Source organism: Fringilla coelebs, assembly GCF_963513975.1.
Source record: "Fringilla coelebs genome assembly, chromosome: 4".
In the NCBI taxonomy this organism is placed as follows: Eukaryota; Metazoa; Chordata; class Aves; order Passeriformes; family Fringillidae; genus Fringilla; species Fringilla coelebs.
Window position 1 is genome coordinate 4219166 of NC_140032.1, and position 22538 is coordinate 4241703.

General features: G+C 38.0%; 1 protein-coding gene across 3 annotated transcripts in view; it reads left to right on the forward strand.

Annotated features, from left to right (window-relative positions):
- Positions 1–22538, forward strand: part of CTNNA2 (catenin alpha 2) — a gene marked incomplete at both ends in the record, with an annotated part of 408624 nt that overhangs the window by 339251 nt on the left and 46835 nt on the right. For all 3 annotated transcript variants that reach the window (XM_084204871.1, XM_084204872.1, XM_084204873.1), the window contains 3 exons: positions 7251–7343; positions 7621–7777; positions 10714–10914. In XM_084204871.1, the coding sequence (XP_084060997.1) occupies positions 7251–7343; positions 7621–7777; positions 10714–10914 (451 nt within the window). The remainder of the gene's footprint in view (positions 1–7250; positions 7344–7620; positions 7778–10713; positions 10915–22538) is intronic.

Consider the following 22538-nt stretch of genomic DNA (forward strand, 5'->3'; position numbering starts at 1 on the left):
TCCTGCTGCATTCCGTCAGTACAATGCTATATTGCTCAAGGCCAGTTAAAATTAAAGTACAAATCTGGTCTTAACTAAGTCCTGCTCTTCTTCTTGGCTTACTTCAGCTGTTTGCTGTTTATTTCTTCAGCAGTGGGTGCACATGAATAGAGAGAAAATTCAGAAATTTCATCAAGGTAGTGAATCATTGAAGGGAAGAAGCTGGGTGCCCTGCTGCCTTCCCAGCTCCTGGAGGAGTGAACCTCAGGAGGGAACCCCTTTCCTGCTGTCCTCATCCCTGATCTCCCCACTGCTTCTGTCATTTAGTTCTATTCCAGCTGAATGGCTCACAAACAGACCCTTAAGAAAACAAGGGAGGATCATCCATAATTCCTGAGGGAGTTTCAGTCACAGCACAAAGCATTTCCACTCTGGGGATTAACATCCACACCTCCACTTCTTCAAAGTCCTTGAATTTCAAGCTATATGGAGATTCAGTGGAACAGAGAATTCCTGACAGATGTGAGCCTGGATTTTTAATTGTGAGATTGGATCTTCAGCTGGGGCAGTGACTGTCAGGGCCATTGGTTCCAGCTGAGAATGCAGCTGATAGTTCTGGGCAGTGTCCATTGCAAGTGTCCAACAGCATTGCTTGAATAATTTTATAAATTAAAATAAAGTAAAACTGAAACCCTGAAAAAAACCAGAAAAATAAATAAACAAACAAAATTTGAAACTGAAATAATTTTCAGAATTATTTTTCTTAGGTTTAAATTGAAGACATGCCCTGAGACAATCACCTGCTTTTTTCTTTAATCAATTTTCTTTCTCCTGTTTTCCATAGAGAATTCTTGGGATGATCCTGCTGAGAAATCACAATGACCTGGAAAGATGATTTAAAATCAGAGATTGTCCCACTCTTCTTTTAGAAGGTCTTTAGACACAGAAAGGAGTTTGCAATCAGGCACATTTATCACACTTGAGGCTCATCAATATGGTGTAAAAACTTGACAGAGTTTTGTGGTCAAATTCCATATATAAAGAGAAAGGAAAGAAATGAGGAGATGGTATTTACTTCTATGATTTTTTTTATTTATATCTGAAATCATTGTTATTGTCTGATATGAAAAATAAAAGATCAAACATAATATGATACCTTTTTCTTCTGTTCTTCACTGACAGCTCTATAATTGAACATGAGCCAATGTTGACTTCTTTTCAGTTATGAAAATAGTTAAGTAGAAGGACTTTTCAAGGTACTTCATTTTTGATCTCCCTTTTATTCCATCCTATGGGCCATAATTGTGCATGCACCAGAATGATCCTGGCAAATGAAGGAGGTTCAGAATGTTTTAACAACACTTCATTGAAATAGCCTAAAATTAGTATCTTTTCATATAGAGTTGAGCTTTCTGTGCACATGAGGCTTCCAAGACTCTTAGGTTTCCTTCAAAAATCTCAGAGGAAGACCTGCTGAATTCATTGAAGTCTGAGGTACTTGGAACATTACCAAAAGCAGAAATCTTTTCAAGCTTTTCCAGCTAAATCTGATACAGAGCAAGTCTGAAAGGAGTTGGAGTGTGTGGAAAAGCCTCATGCCTGTAGTGAGTACAAGAGAAAATACTGTTGACCTTTTGAGAGTGAAAAGAAGTTTTCATAGGTTCAGTGGGCAGCACATAAGACATGAAATAAAACATTCAACTGTTGGGCTTGATGTGCTCTGTAGCTTTCTAACATCCTGCTGGTACCAATCTCCTTAGATACATATTGTAAATGGCTGAGCAGTTCGTGGTAAATATGTTCAGGGTTTGGTGCTTGAGATTTTCAAGGCAAACATCAAACTCGGTAAATCAGGTCATTATTAATAATTTATACAAGAAATGCCTTTTATTACTGCTTTGCATGCAGTTAGATTATTTAATAGATGTGAAATATATGTACAGCTGAACTTAAAAATCCATCTCTTATTTAGAGAAGTGACTGGTTTACATAAAAGAGGGAAAATTGGCCACATTATCCAGGCTGAGGTTCCCCCCATGCCATATGGAATAGGCTGGGAGGGGGAAGCCACAGTCTAATATTTTCATGGCAGTACAAGCTGGCACTGCATAGCATGACGAGGAACAGGAATCTGCTGCAATGTGTACTCTCAGTGACATTTTGATTTTTTTTGGCACTTGTTTATGTATGTGCAAAAACATCCTGTCCAGTGATAAATAGAGTTTTGCTCATAATAGAATGCTTGAGTGAGTACAGCGTGGATAAATAAGTTGAAGATCTTGGGTAACTTGGCTTCAACCCTGCTCTCCTTTAGAAAAAAAAATCTCTTATTTGTGGCTCCATGAATATCACTGGGCTGCCTACAGCAGTACCACCATTAATATATGTCAGCATTTTTAAGGTTTCAGAGATTGAAGCAATATCTGGATAAATTACTAAGTGAATGGACAAATAATTACAAATAGTTGAGATACCACAGCTCAGCAAATTACATCTCATCAGCTGAACATGGTAATTGATTATTTGCTTGGCTTTAGTCCCCTGTGAATGCTGCTGAAGTCTCTGACTTAAAGCACCTTCAACTTAAGCTGAATTCCTCAAAAAGTTTCAGCTTCTCAAATGTGTGGTGTAGACATATCAGTTTACCAGTGTCCTGGGTTTTTGTAAATCACTCTGCATTTTCCTAAATAAAGAATAATTTCTTGCTTTTTTTTTTTCTTCCTATTACTTCCACCAGTTACTTGTAGTGAAAATGTAAATTACCTAAATAGAAAAATGTGAATAAAACTATTTAAGAAGTAATCTTAAATATTTGCAAAAAATGTGGAAAGCTAAGAAACTGAGATAGAAATAGATTACATTCTCTACCTTTGAATGGTTTAATGACTGGGGAAGCTGAACAGAGCCTTTTCAGTATTATTTCTTCTAAGCAATTTATGGTGAGAAAAAAAGGATAAAAGGAACAGGTTAAAAAATAGGATATTCTGCAGCTTTTGTGTTGCTTTTGCTCTTTTGCTGTAGCTTATACTGCTCCCTTTTTTCACTTTTTTGCTCTAAGCAATAGATTTTTCTTTTGGACCTTTTCACTTAGGTTGAATTCCAAATGGCCATGTTAAATCTTTGAATTTAATTTTGAAACAGAAGACAATGGATTTTGGTAGTCAGAAGAGCACAGTGTATCTTGATTGTCATGGTTACCTTTAATAATACAAAGGGCTCAAGTCAAAAATGGATAGTCTCATTTAAAACCACAATAAAAGGTAGCTACACCTGATTTTAATCAGTGTAAAAACAAAGTAAATTGATATGAAAGATCCTTGATTGCTTTTGTAATTTGAAGTGCAATTTTGTGGCAGAAATGAAATTTTCCTGTCCAAAGGTCATCACAAAGAGCAATAAAAATGTGCATTAGAAACAAAGTCATTCCCCACCCCAATCTGCTATCCAGCAGGAAACTGAGGCTGAAATACAAAACACAAACAAACCAACCAAAAAAACCAACCACAACAGGCAAATAAATTTTATAGGAACTGGTCCTATATGTATTTTAAATAACTGAAACTAATGGAACTCCTTGCATGGTTAAAGACAGATACTGGCGAGGTGCAGAACTGCATCTTGGGCCATCAGTGCCACTGATAGAAATTCATGTGGAGGAGTTGGTTCCTGCTTTTTCACACCCCCAGTTCTAGGATTGGTTCAGTGCATTTGGTGATTACAGAAAAATACAGAATCACTGGAGCTGGATGTTTATCTTCTTGCTCATTACCTCTCTGTGCTCTTGCAGGACAGGTTTAAGGTGTTCAGCAATTGTTTTCATGGTAAAACAGCAGCCTAGCAGACCTGAAATTCTGGACAATTATGTTCATCTACACAGCAGTTTCACTGTTATTGAGTTCTCCACGTGTTTTTGAGGATGATTCACAGTTCATTGATTTTGGTATTTCAAATGTGTTCCTTGATATAAATACTCTTCAGACAGTTCACATTGGTCTCAATACAATCCTAAATTCTGTTTAGGCACTCATTGAGTTCAGTGTTCTCAAGGAACTTAGTAAACAGTAAAAGAAAAGAAAAATAAATTAACTACCTGGTTGCTTCCATAGCCTCTCAGGAAACTTCCCATTCAATGCTTTGGTGGAGACAGAGCATTTGAAGTGCAAAGGTAAAGGTTTCAAATCAGAGTTCTGGTAAATTGGCAGCTGCACTAAACACACAGCCTTTTTATTTTCCTTTCCAAGCTCTCAGCTCCATCCAGCCCAGGAGTGGCACATTAAGGAAATTCCCACCCTCAAAAGTGTCTGTGTTCTTCACAGAACGTGTTCTATTAAATACACCTATGCCAAACAAGTTATAATGCACCAGTAAAACACCTTTTATTTCACTAATACCTTTTTAACAATCACCAGGGGCAGCTGTAACAAACCAGACACATCTGGAGGATGAGTGAAGCAGGCATCTGGAACAGCCCCTGGCAGGGACTCCCTTTTTTTATCCATTGTCCAAAGGGATCAGTTTAGCACCTAATCCAGATATCTCAGCTAAGTGGGGTGCAACTGTATATTAATTTTTTTATTCATAGTTTTAGGTAGGAAAAAATATCTGAAGTTGCTGAATTTATAATAAGCTTAAGCAGGGGGAATTACCTTGTGGTTTCTATCAAGTAAGAGCATGCATGTGGACTTTGCTGTGGCAAGAATATTAATTGATGTTGACTTGACAGTGTATTTGATAACAAAGTCAATCAAAGTAATTAAAAAGTGAGGTATCTGGTGATTGAGCTTGTGTTGTTTCACAGATCCATGCTTATGCACTGAAACTCAGGCTTGAGCAAGTAAAGGCTATTACTTGCCATCTTTTAAAAATTAAGTTTTGGGTAAAATCATAGGTTTGTAGTGCTGAACTCAATTGTATCCAGAGTGCATCTGCCATTGTGGAAATGCTTATCTCTGTGTTTATTTGACATAATCAGATCTTGCTGTGGTGCAGGCTGGCACACTCCCTGCTGGATTGTGCAATAGTATTGCTGCCTGACTGCTGATGATGCAGGGCTGGATTTATGCAAGGCTTGAAATATACCACAGAAACTATTAAACTTAGAGTTATACATGATGTGTAGCATTATTTCTTTTAAACAGATAACTGTAATGCTGTGTGATATATATTTAATGCAGTAATAATTACATTTGTGGTCTTGTTTTCATAGTAGCACCCAAAACAATGTAGTGAACTCTAAATTACAAAAAAAAGGGGAGAAAAAAGAGTTCTCTGCTTGTGTCTGTATCCTTCTCATAAAAACAGGGCACTTTGCAACATCCAAATATTGTGTATCAGATTCTATTTAAAGAGTAATAGAAGGCACAGAGAAGAAATAAGCTTTATTTTTGCTGATTATATCTGCATTGCTCCCATTCCACAGGAACTCAAAGACCTTCTTTATAGTTTGATGGCCATTTCATGGCACCCAGCAACCTTCATCACTTATTTCTATCTGCAAAAAGCAAATGTTACATCTGTATCCTTGGGACAAATTCTCATTGTGTTAATCACAAAATGTAAGGGCAGTCTGAAAAGCCACTTAGGTCCAATACAGGAAGGTGGCTCTTGCTAAACTTAATATAATTTACTAGTTTTTAAAGTCTGTAATTTCCACTCATGTTAATGAATTCTAAATATTTTCCTGCTTAGCTGTTGTTTCTGGTGAAGATGAAAGGGTTTTGCTTGATGTGTGCAAAGAAGTGACTACAGAAAATGGTAAATTAATTGGAAGATGTCATCTCAGGAGAATGTTTTTGACAGGAGGGCTGTAAGGCTTTTAACAAACAGACCAGCTCATTTGTCTCATCGTGAAATGAAAATAAAAATCACAACATTATGATAAAATCTTGACTAGGAAATGCCTACAAGACTCTCTGAAGCCTTGGGTTCTTTTCTTGCCTGGGCTTTGGCACTCTGATTTATGCAAACCACGCTGCACAGAACTGGAAGTGAAATAGGTTCTATGCAGAACAGATGGATCAGGGCTAAGGCAGGGATGTGCACTGCAGATGAGAACAGATTAATACCACAAGGGGAGACTGGAGGAAAATTGGGAAGATGGGGGCATTTGAACTAATTCATGAATCATTTCCAACTGATGGCTATGCCTTCAGGCACAGTGAATAATATCAAGGAAGCATATTTAAAATTTTATAAGTTTGTTTTAATGAAGATTAGAACGAAGTGCCATAATTTTGGATGATTAAAAAACATCCTGTGTTCCCCCATCCCAAAATGTACCTCAGTGATTTAAATATCACAGTGTGCACTGGGACATGCATTTCTGCTTGGAAAACCCAGGAAACATTCATGGAGTTGGCACAAAGCTTTTGGGAATGGTTTTTTTTGGAAGAGCTGTCTGAGCTGGGAGAACATGCTCCTCCACTTGAATCCAAGCCACAGAGATGCAGCTCTGCTGTGTCTGGAGACGTGGTCTGATTTCTAGATCTCATTCAGATGTCTCTGAAAGTCTTTATGTTATCCAAATAGCCTTCAGTCTTAGAGCTTCACACTTCCCAAAGCTGTGCCAGGGCAAGTAAATGTGGATTTAAAGATCTTTGAATGAGATCTTCAGATGTATATTACAGAACAAGGTTTCAACAGAGTTATTTCACATCTCTAAGTGACTTTACTGTTACTAATGCATATTTTACTGCAGGGAAGAGAAACATAGAAATAAAGAAGTGCTGAAAATTAAAATTATTTTAAGATGCACAAATCCATCAGAAACAATGAAGATATGTGAGAGATATGTAACTGCCCACTATCAGTGTTGATTATGCGTTGAAAAGTATCATTCTTTGTGTTAGGACATCAAAAACCCTTCCTTTGACCTCAAGTGTATGGATGAGCCTGATTGCCTGTATTAATAATGGATGTAGTTCATAAGAGGAAAAAGAAACTGAGAAGAGGAAATGTACAGATTAATGTCTGGATGTTCAGCATTCCCTATATAACTTCTCAGAGATAATTTTCAAGCCATAGAGGAGGATGGAAAACACTTGACAGTGAAGGAAGATTCTGAGAAAAATCTAAAGAAGATGGGTAGTTCAGTTTGCTTGTAAGGAAATTATCTACAAGGTTTCAGTTCATCAGCACAGAAGATGTATTATTCCTCCTGTAAAAAATTCTTTCATTACAGGCAAAGCTTAATAAGAACAGAGAAAGGTGTAAAATGGCTCACTTGCCTAAAACTTGGTTCTCATCCTGATGGTTTCATGATTTCATTGCAGGTTGCCAATCTGGCCTGTTCAATCTCCAATAATGAGGAAGGTGTGAAGTTAGTCCGTATGGCAGCCACACAGATTGATAGTCTGTGCCCACAGGTGAGTGCAGATTCCTGCTAAAAACTACTTGAGAAGTCTTTTAGCATTTAAAAGCCTTAGAAGAAGATCATAGCCTTGTCTTTGTCATGAGATTGTTGCCTGATTTCCATGAACTGTGAAAAATACATCCATATCTTGAGACCTTTCATATCAAAGGGGTTGTATGCTGTATTTTTAACACAATCCACAATCTATTTGCTCTTTCCATTGGAAAAAAAAAAAAATATATATATATAAAATTACCACTCCTCTTCTCACAAATGGCTTTGATTAACAGGTAATTAATGCTGCACTGACATTGGCTGCCAGACCCCAGAGCAAAGTAGCCCAGGACAACATGGACGTGTTCAAGGACCAGTGGGAGAAACAGGTGCGAGTTCTCACGGAGGCTGTCGACGACATCACTTCAGTGGATGATTTCCTCTCTGTTTCAGGTACTGGGGTCAAGAGACTTTTCCAAAAATATGCTGCTAAATTCAAGTAATGGGTCAGAGCAGATAAAAGCTATAATTACTAAAGCATCATTAATCCATTAGTCTGTGTGTATTGGAGTGCTGATCTTCCATGCTCAGTAGGACCAACGAGGCCGTGTTAATTAATCCCTGGTAGCAATGGTTGGCTCTGCACCTCCCAGAAAATAGCACCTATTTGTGCTTCTATTCCTAGAGAAGCTTTGTTTCAACTCAGACACAAAGTAGGGTTTTGCCCACCTTTTAAAAATGTGTTCCAGACCTGCTACAGGCCGAGAGTGTTTGTAGAAATTGTTGGAATCCTTGTGCAGTTTTGTGCGGAAAGAGGAGGAAGGGAGATCTTTACAGAATCACAGGATGTTTTGGGTGGGGAGGGTAAAGAAGGGATGGAGCAGAAAAGGACCCTGACCCTGGGTCACAGTCTTTCCTCCATCCTCCTGGTAAAGTGCTCCAGCTTGTGGCAGAGTGGGTTGTTATAATTGGATCATACACAGTGAATGCTGTAGTTGCAAAGTGGTGCATGGCTTGGGTTAATTTCTGCTGCAGAAAACTCATTTTCCTATTTTGCTTAGAAGAGTGAATTTCAGTGTTGTGAGTAAGGACACAGAGTATGCCAAGAGGGCTTTGCTTACTCAGAAGTCTCAGAAGAGCCAAACTTCATGAGACAGTCTGGCCAAAATGTTATGTGTTGTTCTACATTATTTTCCTTGATATTTCTTAAATTTTCCAAAAGACGTTTATGAGACAAAAATATACTGAAAGAAAAAAAAATCATTTAAAAGAATCCTTTCTTCTCCTTTTTTGCCCTCTTTATCTTGTTTGGTTGTGTCCTGCTACCCTTATTAGCAGGGAAATGGCTTGGTTTAGTTAATTATACTCCTCTGTTCAACAGCCCTGCAAGTGTTTCCTGCAAGCCACTGCAAGAAAATGAAAATGAGCTCTCTGAACAGGAGGGCACTTCAGAATATGGGAGCACATTGATTTTTATTTGAGATTTGAAGCTGACAAACACTTTCTGGCAGAACTACTTCTAAGAGAAAGGGATGACCAGGCTGTAAACTGCAGACCCAGCTCATGTGCCAGAGTTGGAAATCTGTCTCAAATGGTCATTTTCTTCTTTGTTTGAGGATTTTGCTTACGCCAAGTGCTTGTATCCATAAACCAGAAATAATGTGAATGGATGATGGGGTTGTCCTTTTCTTTTTCTCAAATCTTTATTCCTTCAAACAGAGTTTTGACTTAGATCCAAACTTTCAAAGGCAGCTGAGAAGTATTGTTTCTGTAAAGCTTAGATTCCTTTTTCCTAATGCTTTGTACAGACATCTCTGTTAAACGTGAGGAAACAGAAATCCTATTGCTCTTGCTGTAAAGCTTGGAAGCTTCAGCTTACACAGAGTATTTTTATTTTTGGATGTTAAACCAGTGAAGCATTCAAAATGCCACTATCTGGTTAAATGTACCTCCTCAAATGACACCTCCCCCTCTTCATATTGACTGTCATATTTATTGGTATGTTTTAATAATATGGTGGCTACCAGAAGAAAGCTGACCATAATTTTGAAGTTCCAAATGCATGTTCCAAATGCACTGTCCAAATTCATATATTGCTTCTTTTTGGGCAAAATTTGTTTGTGCCATGGTAAAAGCAAATTGGTGATGGTGGAATGGAAACAGTGAAGAACAATTTTTGCAAAGCACTGCTTTTTCATTCTGAGTAGGGAGTGTTTTACACAAAGAATTTTGCCTTGTAAGTTACTCAGATTCACAGCTCAGGGGACTTTCAGTTTCCATCCAAAATTGTTGCAGTGTAAAATTCAACATCATGTAAAACATTTCTAAAACCCTCAAATGATCCAACCTCAGAATTTTTAACTGTGAAGATTAGTGAGTCATTCTTTCTAGTGGCAAAGGATAATTAACAAAAAACAGTTGGTGAACTGATTAATTCTGTTTTACTACTACTACAAAGAACATCATTTCCTTTTCAGTTCAGAAGTGTCCCTAGCAGAAAATCAAGTTGCTGTTCAGAGTCACTGAGTTTCTCAGACTGAGTTTGGTCAAATATGAAATTCAGTCATGGTCTTACTAAAATTATTTTTGACTCTACAGACTGCAGAGAATAATGTCTGACCTCATCAGAGTCCTCTTCATGCTTTCACATAATTTGTATGTGAGAATGCTACATAAATTCTGATACTGCAGCACATGAGATGGCCTGATCCAGAGCCAGAAAAATAACAATACAGCTCCCAAGAATCCAATTAAAGTGCTTGATATCACCTCCCCTGAGCAGAGTCACCGTTGTCATCCCTTGCTTCAGATTATGCAAAGTCTCACATAATTATAAGGGTGTGTTATTAGAAATTCCCAGCTTATTCTCTGGCATGGATGGAGTGAGGGAGAAGAACTGCTCATGCCCAGGTTTTGTGTTATCTGCAAAGGCCATTTGCTGTTGTCTTTTCATTGTGATTTATTTTTTTTTCTGACTTACTTAGGCAAAAATGAGCCAAATGTAATAAACCTTTATGGGAGAGTGTAAATTCACCTTCAGAAAATTGCCCAACTGTTTATTAGAGAATCTACAAAATATTTGACTGCTTTCCCTTTAGCATTCATTTTAATTACAATTTCATTATGATAAAATTCAGCGCAGTGTTTGAAATTAATGTGAGTGGTTTTTAAGGAATTACAGGTTGGGACACACAGCCCAGTCCCTACTAAAGATAAATATCACACAGAATTTTACTGTTATGTGACAATATCACAGAAGAGCTTTTGTCTTACAGCCTGGATAAAGGTAGATATCCATTTTTTAATATACTGACATTTGCCCAAATGAGTAAGCTTTGCTGTGAGGAAGAGTGCAGTTGAACCAGCTTTATTTTTAACCTGAATTCCAGAAAACCACATCCTGGAAGATGTGAACAAGTGTGTGATTGCCCTGCAAGAGGGGGACGTGGACACGCTGGACCGGACCGCGGGCGCCATCCGGGGCCGCGCAGCCAGAGTCATCCACATCATCAACGCTGAGATGGAGAACTATGAGACTGGGGTGTACACTGAGAAGGTGCTGGAAGCTACCAAACTGCTCTCTGAAACTGGTGAGTGTCTGTAAGAGCTGAAATGAGGGATGCAGGACTCCAGGCAGCTCTCCAAAATGCAGTTTATTCCATCCCAGAGGTCACAGCAGTGCAGGGTGGTGGGTGACAGAGCTGTGCCCACAGCTGTCAGCTCCAGCTGCAGGCAGGCCTGCAGACCCTGAGTTTGGGTTACAGTGCATTATAGACTTTTCTTTGCTGAGCATCTCAATACAGCAGAACCAATCTATACCTTAACTTTTACCTATAGCCCATCATAACTGCTGTCATTACCATATTCATGTTACTGTTCTCCAATCACTAAAGTCAGTACATTACAGTTTAAGCCAGAAGTTGTTTTTCAGTTTTCTTGCAGTAGAAAATTCTGAAACCTTTTTTCTACTTGCCACATTTGCTGACTTGTTTGCCTGTGTTCTCTTTCTGCTTGGTGAAAACATCTTCTTGTTTGGGGTGGGTTTATCCTTTGCTCTAAGCCATAAAAACCCCTTCTAACTCACACACCCTTTGCCCCTTTGGTTATCCACTGAGACTGGCTCAGCAATTCTGTTCTTCTCTATCAAAACTTGCTTCTATCTCTATTCCTTCATCAGACTCTACATTCAAAAATCTTTCTGCTAAGCATACATATCTGTGAGACTTTTTGTCAAACTTTCATCCTTCTCAACAAGTGTCACCCTGTTTTTTTAAGTTTTCCTAAACCTTCTAATGTTTACATTCTTGTAACAAACTTTCTCACACACTTTATGTAAACAACTTATTGTTTTACGTTCTTTTATGGAAGAAGAGAAATTTCACAGACTGTTGGTTTGTCCAGTGGCATTGGAGAGGTGGCATTTTCACCCTCCAATCCACTGTCACTGTTAAAAATCTATAAATGTTAGAGTCAAAAATTAGAAACTCTCTTTTTTACCTTGAGAAAGCTGTGTGTCCGCATCGTATTATTTTGTGTCCTACAGTGACAGGTGAGTTTGGTGAAATGCTGAAAGAATTATAAAAATGCTCTTACTTAATCACTTAAAACTTTCAGGTGGTTCTCTGAGATCTATGACTCTGAGGGAAATCTGTTCTTGAAAACAAGATACAAACAAATAAATTCATGGCTGGAATTGTGTTTTTTATTCTCTACTCTTTTATTCTCTACTTCTGCTGTTGCAGAACTCATACTGACAGGAGCCATATAAGAGAAGAAATTCAGTAACACATCAAGACTAGGCCACTGCATCAAAGTTTCTATGATTTGAATAAATAATACACAGCCCTTTCTTCTGAGTTGATTGATTATGTATTATACATCTCCAGAAAATCACTGCAAACATTACTCTTTGGTCTGTGAAGGTGAATGTACTTGGTGATGACTGAAGTGTTGCTAAACAAAACAACTTTTTATTGGAAAATACATATAAGCAACTGAAAATGCACCACCTGATTGAAAAAATATAAAAGTCTGCTAGATTGTATAAAAATACATAGATTATATAAAAGTAGAAAAGTCTGCAAGATTGATAGAGTGAGAAGAAATATTCTTTTTTTTTTTTCAATCTGTTTTTGCCTTGCCAGAGCAGGGATTGGATTCATCTCAGTGTAGGTGATTAGGTCTCTGCTGGTCATTTTACAGCCCTTTCTATCAGTGCTCTCAGTAATTCAGTGCAGGCAGTGCTGCCAAGTGCTCTCATCTGAAAGCAGTGGCTTTGGCTGGTTTTGGGTGAATCATGCTCCAAATTTCATTGACTTCACAGCCTGGGTCTCCACACAATGATCAGGTGTCCTGGTAGGATAGAGGTGCACGAATTGTGGGTGTCTGGAAGTGTCTGAGCTGATCCTCCCCTGCCTCATTGCACTTGTTCATCTGAGGTTAAAACCATCAAATTCATTTTAGAAGGAACAAATGAAAATTGCACCAGTTCAGGATACATCAAAGGGGACTTTTGGAGCAAAAGCCCAGGAACTGCCCTGTGAGATGGAAAAGCAAAAACTGTTCTAGCTCTGAAGTCTCTGTGTTCACTTTGAGAACAGGAATCAACCAAATAAGCTAAAAACTGATTTGGGGATGATTAAATATTACTTCTGGTACTGTAGCCCTCAGCTTAATGTCAGCCTTTTTTACTACCCAACAAGAGATCAGTGGAATAAGTACTATAAATTTAGCTTCTTTTTAAAAGTTTATGAGCTGGTTTTATGAATTCACAGAAGGAAAATAATCTTGCCAGTTTGACATGGTAAAATATTTTGTTGCACTCTTCTGTTAAAGTTGTCTTTTGGTTGAAGAGGGGCTATGAAAAATTCTTCTTACCATTAAGATTTCTTTATTAAACAAAACAAAATGTATGTCCAAGCTTTATATTTAGCTAAAATTTGTGACCCAACATTCTATAAATTTTCTTATTAAAATTTTTTCAACAGGCAGGTATAAATTGCCATTATATAGATCAATAATATGCACATCAAATACTTATATTCTATATTTAATTCACTTTTTGATATAATTAGAATTATAGCTAAGTGATGTAAACTCTGGACTGAGTACATCTTGACAACATCAATGTGTTAATGTTGGGATTCAATTGTTAAGAAGTGCCTGTTCCTCCAAGTCAGTTTTTACTTATTTTTTATTTTATAAAGTGTAAATAAACTTGTGAGTATTAAAAAAAAATTAAAATATAATGTTTGCAATATTAAGAACTTCGTATCATGTACAAATTGTGTAGCAGTAGTTTAGGGGACAGAATGGGCCCAAATTCAATGAAGCTGATGAAGCTTAAACAATTTCTGCCAGTTTTGAATGTGGATCATTATTATTACAGCACAATTTCTATCTGCAGCTTTTCAGACCATTTACAAAAGCATTGATTATGATTTCTTTATGATTAAAAGCAGAATTAACTGACTCATTTCATTGCCTCAGAATAAAGTGGTTAAGATGGAATTTAGTCCCCCTGAGCCATTCTGGAATCACCATCCTTGGAAGTGTTCAAAGCCCTGTGGATGTGGCCCTTGGGGACAGGGTACAGGGGTGCTGGGGGAATGGTTGGACTCGATGGTCTGAGGTACTTTCCAGCCTCAGTGATTCCCTCATCTGGGTACCTATGGATCCATACATTTATTTCAATATTCTTTCAGTTCCTCACCTCATCCTGCCCAGATTTTATAGAATGCTCGGGAACAATGGCAGGGATTTATCAGATTTACCAGGATCACCCGAGGCAGGGAAGAATGATGCACAGAACCCCATGATATTAGAAGGCTAATTAATTACTTTATTATACTATATTACACTATACTACAAAGAATACAGAAGAAAACCTCATGACTGTCCCGACAGTCAGGACACAGCTTGGACCTGGTTGGCTAATTAACATAATTCCACCAGAATCCAATCAAGCAATCCTTGGGTAAACAGTCTCCAAAACACATTCCACATGAGCACAAACACAGGAGCAGCAAATGAGATGAGAATTGTTTTGATCATTCTTTTCTCTGCTTTTTTTCTCCCAACTTCTCTGTTCAGAGGGCATGTGAGTACCACAGTGATTGATTTGGATTGATTTGGATTTGGGTTCCACCCACACATGTGCACAGCAAAATCTCTATGAGAAGCACAGTCATGAGCATCTCACTGTTTTCATCTTTATTCCTTCCTTTTTTCTTTTTTTTTAACTGACCTTATTTTAATTTTAAATGAAGTGCTTTTGGAAGCTGGGAAAAATTTAGTTAAATGATGATGAAAAAGAAATAAACAGATTACCTTTCTCTTATAATTATTATCTGCTTTTAATTGTCCATTTAGAAAAGAAAAACCTCTGTTAAGCCTCTTTTTCCAGAGATTTCACTGTGATCTGTGAGTATTGGGTTGGATTCACAGTGGAGAAATTTGGATATAGTGTTTTGGAAAGACAAGCACCTTGCTAATGGTTTGGTTTTGTTTTTTTTTTTAGGGGGGAGAAAGTTAATCTCTCAGGAAAATGATGTTGATAATTTCTGAGAAATGGAAACTGCAAACACTGCTTCAATAAGCAGTCTCACCTCTGAGGTTTATTAGTTTGTTGTTTTAATTTACAGCCTTTGGAATATATGGGGTGGAGTTTTTAGTGTTTCAGTGCTTTGCTGCCTGTGCCTGTCTAGCAAACTGCCTTTAAAGCCCAGTACTTGATAGAGGCTGGATTCTTTTCTCTGGCAGCAGTTTTAGGGAGTGACAGACTGGTTAAAGTCCTTTTAACATAGACTACTTTCATTTTCCTTTAGAAACTCTAAGAAAAACTTAGCTCTTGCTTGCTGATTTTCTTGTAAATCCAAGATGAAACTTATAAAACCACAGAGTCAATGGGGCTCACTGGGAGCAAACACCAGACTCAGTGATTTTAGTGGATGTGACTCGTGCAGGAGTAAACCAGAGCTTCAAGGTTCAATTTTTTTTGTTGATTGGTTGGCTTTGAGGTGGATTTTGGTTTTTCCTTTGTGTTTGTTTGTTTATTTTGTTTTGTTTGGTTGTTATTTTAGGGTACCTCTGTTAAGTGTTATATTGATATTCAGATTTGTAGAGAGCTGTGAAATTATCCTGTTACACGTTGTCCATGGCAGGGGGGGAAAGGAGAGAAGGGTGGAAAGGAAAAGAGAAGAAAAAAAAAGTTAAAAGCTAGGATAAAGGCAGAAGGAAAGAGAAGGAATTAAAAGGAAACAGAGCAGAATTATGATTATATAATTCTGCTCAGAATTGCTTTTTAAATATTGAGGTCCCTCATCCTGCTCAGTACCCAGAGTGACCAAGGCCAGCTGAGACTTCCCCACTGCCTTCACCGAGGAGGAGACTGAAGTGTACTCAGCAGTTTCTTCAAAAGATGTAAAAACTGAAGGCAAGAAGCCTGTGCTTCTAAACAAATGAAAAGAATTGTCCCAACAAAGAAATCAAGGAACAGGCAATGAGGCCAAATCGTGTTTTCCAAGATTTTTGAGGGTCAGGAAGGAGAAGAAGCTGTGACATTTACATTTTTTAAAGGTCAAGAAGGTTGGATTTAAGGCTGGGAAAACTGGATTAGAAATTGCAGGGTTGTGATGAAAGGAAGTGAATGGGAAATGAAAGGGATAAGAGCAGAACAAGTAGGACCAGAACTGCCTGGGAAAGGCTGTGAAAACTTCCCAACTTTTTTTTTTTTTTCTTGCTGCATTTTCACTGGGCTGTCTGGAAACCATCCTGGAACAGCAAGTACCATAGTACTTGGGTTACTACTGTGAAGGACATTGGAAATTTGAAATTGTCTGATTCACACTAGAAATTGGAGTTTCAGCTTTTAGCATGTTTTAAAAATATCCCAGTAACTTTGTAACTCACTGGTTTTAAGTAGGTCGCTCTGACTTCTGTTTTGACACAATTTTGTTTTATTTTGTCTTTATCAGAATGGACTGAAGTTGAAAATCAGCACTACTGGCAATTCAGCAATAAGCTTGTGAGAGTTTTATCAGTGTGAGTAGGGCAAACTTTAAAGATATTTATCACTAGCAAATGGCAGCTCAGTGATGTTATCAAATCTAATACTAAAATGTGGGAAAGATGGATTTTTCAGCAGTGATATGAAGGGAAACAAAATGTAGAAGCAAGCAGATGAATTTAAGCATTGCTGTAATCAAAAAAAAACCCATATTGAATCTGAGGGAGAGCTAAAAGATGTGAAATGGAGCCTATTTAAAAAATAAATGATGTTAAATTCATGTTTTATGGGAGTTCAGGTAGTTATAGTAAAACTTATGGGTACCATCATCCTGAGTACATGAAATCATTTATCCAGGAGTTCTGATCAAATTATGACTTTTATTCTGCAAAGTACTGTAGCATTTTCTTTAAAGTTTTGCTAAACTGAAATGCAAAGGTCAGGGTGCCACCAACAAAAGGAAAATGTAATGCATTATTAAAGAAAAGGTATTTTACAAAAGGACCAAAGAACATCCAAGATTGTTGGTTTGATCCAAAGAATTTTTAAGCAGAGAAACTCTGATCAATATACAGAGGGATACACTAAGAAATCATATAAATTGCATTAAAAAGCAATTAAAAGAGACATAAGAGATGAATAAATCACCACTCTAGCTCAAAGCTGAATGCTAGTTCTTATTCTCTCCACTTTTAAAAATGGAACAGAGTGCTAAAGGAGAATATAAGATAATTGATCTCGATTTTCAAAGGCTTTTCCTAACATGCTGCACCCACAGCTGTTTGGCAACCAGGTAACTATGGGGTGAGTGGTAAAGCCTTTGATGGATTAAGAGCTGGTGACAAGGCAAAGCAGAAGTGATCATTTCTCAGCAAGCAGAAAGGGAAATCTTTGTCACTTCAGGGCCAGCACCATGGTTGGTGTGCAATGCATTCATTAACAGGTGAATAGGCAGCAGCAAAGTTTGCCAAAAGGAAAATGCTGGTTGGGAGAGAAAGACAAGACTAAAAGATATTTTTATTTAATTTCTCTAGGTGAATGGAACAATTAAATCTATATTATCTGCATAGGTTCTGAGTGAATTCATTGTCTCAGAAAAACTTTGGCATTGCAGAGGGCTGCTGAGAAATCATATTTTTTCCATGCTCAACAGCCTCACATCAGTGCTGAAGATGTTAGGCTATGCTTATAGGAGGATATTCACTGAATACCCCAAGGAGATATTTCCACTTGTTCTCCAAAGCCTAAAGGTCTTTCAGTAAGGGAAGAAGGTCAAGATAAGGATTACATAATCAAAGAAAATTGAAGATTAACTCAGTGAGAGCTTAAAAAATGCCAGAGAAATCTATTTTGGGTATTCCAGACACCTTGTATAATGGGTTAATATCATAGCAATGCCCATTTTCATAAACCAGTATTATTTAGTCACTGTTCAAATCTGTCCTCAAAAATATTTTGTGCTCTTAAAAGCGATTTTTTTTTAAATTAGGAGAGTGGTATTGGAAGTAGGAAGAAATTTACCAGGTCTAGAAAATATAGGCAGAGAAATGGAGTCAATATCCATCCACCAACCCCAACAGAATGTTTTGTGAATACAAGTGTGAATTGTACAATAATGTTTTAAAATAAAAGCACTGGTATTCCTTGCATCCCCTTGCCTACACACACCTACATATTGATATACACAAACCTCTAGCTAGTGCAGGAAGGGTGGTTTGCTTTTTACATAACCTACTTGGTGTCCAACGGCATGAGACTGCTTTCTTGAGGGAATTTTCTGAAGAACTTGCTTTCATTTGAAATATTAACCTGAAGGGTGTTCTGTTTGGCAGGAATAATATTTTGGGGGTGCTCACCGTGTGTAGTCTTGCACAGGTAGACAGGAGAGTGAGACAGCTGGAACTGGTGAGACACAAATGACATTTGTTATCCTCCTCTGTCCACTTTGGAATGGACCTGTCCTTAATTAGTGGCCTCCTGTGCTTAATTAGTGGCCAGGATGCAAACAGCACTTACCTGGCTTCTGCCCTGGCATTTATCTTTCTGTCAATGGCAGTTCAGTCAGGACAATGTTTGAAGATGAGTTTTTCTCTCTAGTTTGTGTGTCCCTGTCTCCAAACACTTGGTACCATAGCCCCAGATGTGCCACAGATTTCTGTAGTGTCCACCTCACCTTGGCTGCACATGAGCAAATCCATTTCTTCCATACCCACATCAATCTGCTGGGTTGCATAAACCCACAGATAAAGTTGGAGCCTTCTGGGAAGTGCCAGAAGACTTAACACAAGTGGGCCAGAGGGTCAGGACTTGGCCATAAATTCAAGGAAGCCTGAGAATTTTGTTTTTATGGGCCATGGCTAGATCAGTGTTTGGCAGTGAGGGCTGATTCTTCCTGAAAATCTTGTGTTCATTGCAAACTGCTATAGGGTGTGGATATTCATTATTCATTATTATTTTACAGCTGGCATTCAGCTGATATTCATTATTTTACAGCTGATTTTAACCATTTCACCAGTGTCAGACACACAGGGTTTGATACCCAAAACAGAGCTGGGGAAGGGTCTGGAGCCCCAGGAGGGGCTGAGGGAGCTGGGCAGGGGCTCAGCCTGGAGCAAAGGAGGCTCAGGGGGCCCTTGTGGCTCTGCACAGCTCCGGCCAGGAGGGGACAGCCGGGGGGTCGGGCTGTGCTCCAGGGAACAGGGACAGCACAAGGAGAAATGGCCTCAGGCTGGGCCACAGAAAGTGTAGATTGGATATCAGGGAAAGTTTTCTTCACCCAAAGGCTTGTCCAGCACTGGAGTCCCCATCCCTGGAGGGATTTAAAAGCTGTGTGGATGTGGCACTTGGGAACGTGGGTCACTGGTGGCCTTGGCCGGGCTGGGGGAAGGGTTGGATTCGATGATCTGAGCGATCTTTTCCAATCAAACATTTCTGTGATTCTAAGATATGTTATGTAATGTTTCAGTAGACTTCTATAAAGCTTTTTCTTTTCAATTATCAATATAATAGTCATGACTGAAATGTGAATTATATGAGTCCAGGACTTAAAAACATTCTGTGAAGTATTTAGAATCTTCTGATAAAGAATGTACAGTTCTTATAGAAATAGACTTTGACAAACACTTTGAGCTAAATAAGGTATCATATTTCATTCCTTATTCATCTGTCAAATGAAACAGAGAAGCTCTGCTGTCTTTGACAGATGTCAGATATCCCTTAGGAATGATCTTTTAAATACCTGGTTTAAATGCTTGAATTTCCCAGTAGACTGCATTCTTTCTACAGTAAAGTAAATTAACAAATTAAAACAAAACACAAAGAAAACAAAAAAACAAGCCACACAAACACAAAAACCAGCAGAAGAAATTTCATCCCATGCCCTGAAATTTTTAAGCTGTAACTTTGTGGATGTTTAATACTAAAACCTCTTAAATCTGGATAATGGCTGAGCTTTTTTTCTGAGAGCATTTTCTTTTTTTTTAGCAAATGGATCATTCATAGTTTTTTTTTTAATTTTTATTCTCCCTTGATAACTTTAAGTTTACACTCCTGCCTGTCATTCTAGATAATTTTCTTGATTTATCTGACACAAACAACTATGATGTTTAGGAGAAGCACAGACATTTTCAGGGACCCTGAATCTTCTAGCAGTATAGTAGTCCAAACCTTTAGACTGCCATGTCATCCTTGAATAATCTTACCCACAACTGACCAGATTTTTATAGCCATTTAAGGACTACATAGATAATGTGATTGGCACCTTAAATGATGTGTCCCTATCAACATGGCACAGGGAAAAGCAGTTTTCTCAAGGATGGATAGAAATGCTTAAACAAATACAAAGGTTTGAGGGCCAGCCAGAGGGCACAGCTGGTGCAGTGGGTACAGGAGAGCAGTCACTTCTCTGCTGCTCAAATATCTGATTTGTCTGAGGACAGTCTGGCTCTTGGGAACAATCCCTGCTCTTTGAGAAAGGTGCTTCCCTTGGATCCAAATCCCTGGGTTATAAAAATCTCAAGTAGGTGCTCGTCTTTTCAAAATGATGCTCTAAGAAATAGCTCTGCTGGTGCTTTTCAAAAATTGTCTTCTGGCCAGAAAAATGCCCCAAAGATGATACCCCTGGGAACCCCTCAGTTCCAGGGAGGTTGGGATGGAAAGGAGCCACGTTGTGCTCAGCCTGATTCAGAGCCAAAAGTGTGCCAGGATTTGGTGGCTCATGCCTAAACTTGGTTGTCTAAAGCAGAAATCTGGTCTAAGCCAAAGACCTCCCTCTCTGTTCAGTGGCAGAGGAAAATCAGAATTTTATCCAGCTGAACCTGAGTGTTAAAGTAGGAAAGGTGTGATTAATTTTCACGTGGAAACATCTACTGTTCTCTGCCTGGTAAAAGGAAAGATTTAAAACTTTCAGTTGTATGATGTGAGACAAAACCAGACAAATTTCCCCACTCCCATTGATGCTACTAAGAATTAGAAACTGTGCACCTGAAGGGTCCTTGACCTTTATTGGGTTTTTTGTATCTTAATTATCCCTTTCCACATTTCTGAACATTCTCATCCACTTAAGATTCTGAAGAATTCAAGTTCCTAAATAAAAAGGCCATAAAAGTACAATAAATCAGCAAGGCATTCATTTAATCTTGCATATTAATGAAACTTTTTGTTCTAATGCTACGAACGAGAACGCCCAAACATTTTTTTAATTTCTATCTCAATAATTTTATTATGTAACTTAGCATTTCTCTGTCTGTCAGGGATCTTATTGTTCCCATATCACTATACAAAATTTGCAGTGATGTTTCTAAGTACAAAAATTGCAGTACAAACTGATTGCCATAGGAGAAAAAGTCAGCAGGAAATAAATTTTTAGGAAACAGGTAATTACTTGATAACTTTAATATGTAGGAGATATGGGTGGGTGGGAAAAAAACAAGAGCTTTAGAGAAAATATTTTCTTTGTGGGACAGAGGGGTTCACAAAAAAAATAAAGTTTGATCAAGGCATGAATTCACACATGGTGAGATGCTGGATTTCTATTATCAGCCAAAAAGAAAAAGCATCAGCCAAAAAGAAAAAAAAGTATAATTCAAAAGAATTAATCAATTGATAAAATGGAAGTAATTTCAACTTTTCTGATTCCAATTTTTTCTCCAGCAGCCGTTCAACCTAGATTTTGTTGGCATTGGTCTTGCTTTCAGTGCCATTGGAAATTCATCCACAGAAAGGCTTTCAAATCTTTATTTTGTTGGAATGACAAAGTCGGTGGATTAGAAGTGTTGCTATTAACTTGGGACCTGATTCTGACAACATTTCTGCAGGTGCCTAATTAATTCATGTAGTTAGGCTGAGGGATTTTAATGGACCACATTTTTCAGTCTAAGCATATGTGTGACTCTTTTCAAGGCCACAGCTCAAACTAAGAAACCAATGTTTAATTTTTCCCCAGAAGTATTGATTTACTTCTGAATCTAAAATTTATAGCCAATTTCTCTTTGCATAATAAATGAATCATTCTCTGTCTGATACATTTGCAAGTTTTAACTCCAGATTGAAATTGCATGCCTTTGCCTGAATTTTACTTGTGGTTCTTTCACCTTTGGCACAGGAATATTCTTTGTGTGGTAAATAATAGAGAAGAAAGGCTGGAGGTTTGGGGGTTTTTTTCATGGAGCTCAATAACCTTAACTGGAGAATAATATATTTCTCAATTTTCAGAAACTTCCTGCATTAAATGACAACATATGCTTAGAGAAGCAATTATAGCCCCCTATTAAAGGTGTTTTTTCCTTGCTTGCCCAATCAAAAGTGAGCCTGATGTAAAAATACAATTGGCAAGCAAGCAATCATAAAGTAGTTCCATATCTATTCCCATTTCGAAACAGCAGATAATGTTTATGTGTCATATTTTAAATTAGGGACTAAATTATAGCCAGGTCTGCAAAATCAGAACAGATCAGAGAAGCTTCCACAATAAATGTGGTCAGGAGTGAATACCTCGTGTTCAGAAATATGAATAAGGTGTAACTTTCCACCTTCCAACCATTTAATTTAAATTTCCCTTGTTTTGTTCTAAGAATGTCACATGGGGCCATGACAAACCCAGCTGTGTCATATCTGCCTCCCCCCATCACTGCCCTGTCAAGGGAGATATTCTAAAAGCTTGGTGCAACTTATTGCCACAAATCTGTTGCCTGTCCAGCATCTGTAGAT